This window comes from Etheostoma spectabile, chromosome 15 (genome assembly GCF_008692095.1).
Source record: "Etheostoma spectabile isolate EspeVRDwgs_2016 chromosome 15, UIUC_Espe_1.0, whole genome shotgun sequence".
NCBI lineage: Eukaryota > Metazoa > Chordata > Actinopteri > Perciformes > Percidae > Etheostoma > Etheostoma spectabile.
The window spans coordinates 26,333,668-26,334,643 of record NC_045747.1 but is presented as its reverse complement, the minus strand read 5'-3'; the positions used below and the strand labels follow the sequence as shown (position 1 = coordinate 26,334,643).

At 38.6% G+C, this 976-nt stretch overlaps 1 protein-coding gene across 3 annotated transcripts in view; it reads left to right on the top strand.

Annotated features, from left to right (window-relative positions):
- Positions 1-976, top strand: part of stard5 (StAR related lipid transfer domain containing 5) — a 25,085-nt gene that overhangs the window by 3,484 nt on the left and 20,625 nt on the right. For all 3 annotated transcript variants that reach the window (XM_032537428.1, XM_032537427.1, XM_032537426.1), the window contains one exon: positions 451-583. In XM_032537428.1, coding sequence (XP_032393319.1) covers positions 451-583 — 133 coding nt within the window. The remainder of the gene's footprint in view (positions 1-450; positions 584-976) is intronic.

Genomic DNA, 976 nt, shown 5'->3' with positions numbered 1-976 from the left:
AAGTGTCTTGAGATAACTCTTGTTATGAATTGATACTATAAATAAAATTAAATTGAATAAGTGATTATTGGTCGAACTGTTGAGCTAAAGCTATACTAGTTGGTGACACGTTCATAGCAACAAAAATGATGGGGGGGGGGGATACAGTTAGTTTTATGATAATAAAGAGGCATGGTTTACTTCATAGCCTGTGTATTTATGTTAATACATTATTTGGGTCACATGACAGTGATATGTAACCAACAGATGTTTCCTGGGATTCATTCAGAACTTTAATCTGTTTAAAAAAAAATATATATTTTTAAATATGACTTAAAGAAGCGATTATGTCGTAATAAAAGTAATTGTCCCGCAAAATGTTGTTACAGCTCTACATATGAAAATGATTTACAGCTGTCGGGCCTTGTGCTGCTCCCCTGACCGTGTTCTGTGGTCTGACTTCCCCTGCAGTTATAAGGGCGAGGGGATTGTCAGCGGCAGCCCGGAGAAAGTGTGGGAGTGTCTGAAACCAGTACCCAGTGGGCTCAGAGTCAAGTGGGACAACAATGTCAAAAGGTTTGAGCTTTTGGAACAAATCACGGAGGTGTGTTCATTTCTTTCTCTCTTCTGATTAGAGGATGTTTTGTCCTGATCATCCTGTACACATTAACCCAGTTTTTACTCAGTACACATGACAGTAGTCCACATTGCTTTTGATTTCCCTAAAAGATTGTCTGTCTGAATTATTTTAAAGCTGCACCTGGTGAAACGTACACATACATATACACGTTTGTGGCTTCACATGGCAGCAAAACCGGTTGGAAACGGCAACTTTAAAATGCAGTACCCAGAGATCTAGTGAGGTCACGTCAATAAACGTCCTCGTGGTTTCAGGGATGAAAACTTTGCCGAGCAAATTCACAGTTTTGAATCCAAAATGTATCCTCTAAATTATTTGTGCAGATTCAATGAGTTTTAATTTTTTTTTTTGGGGGGG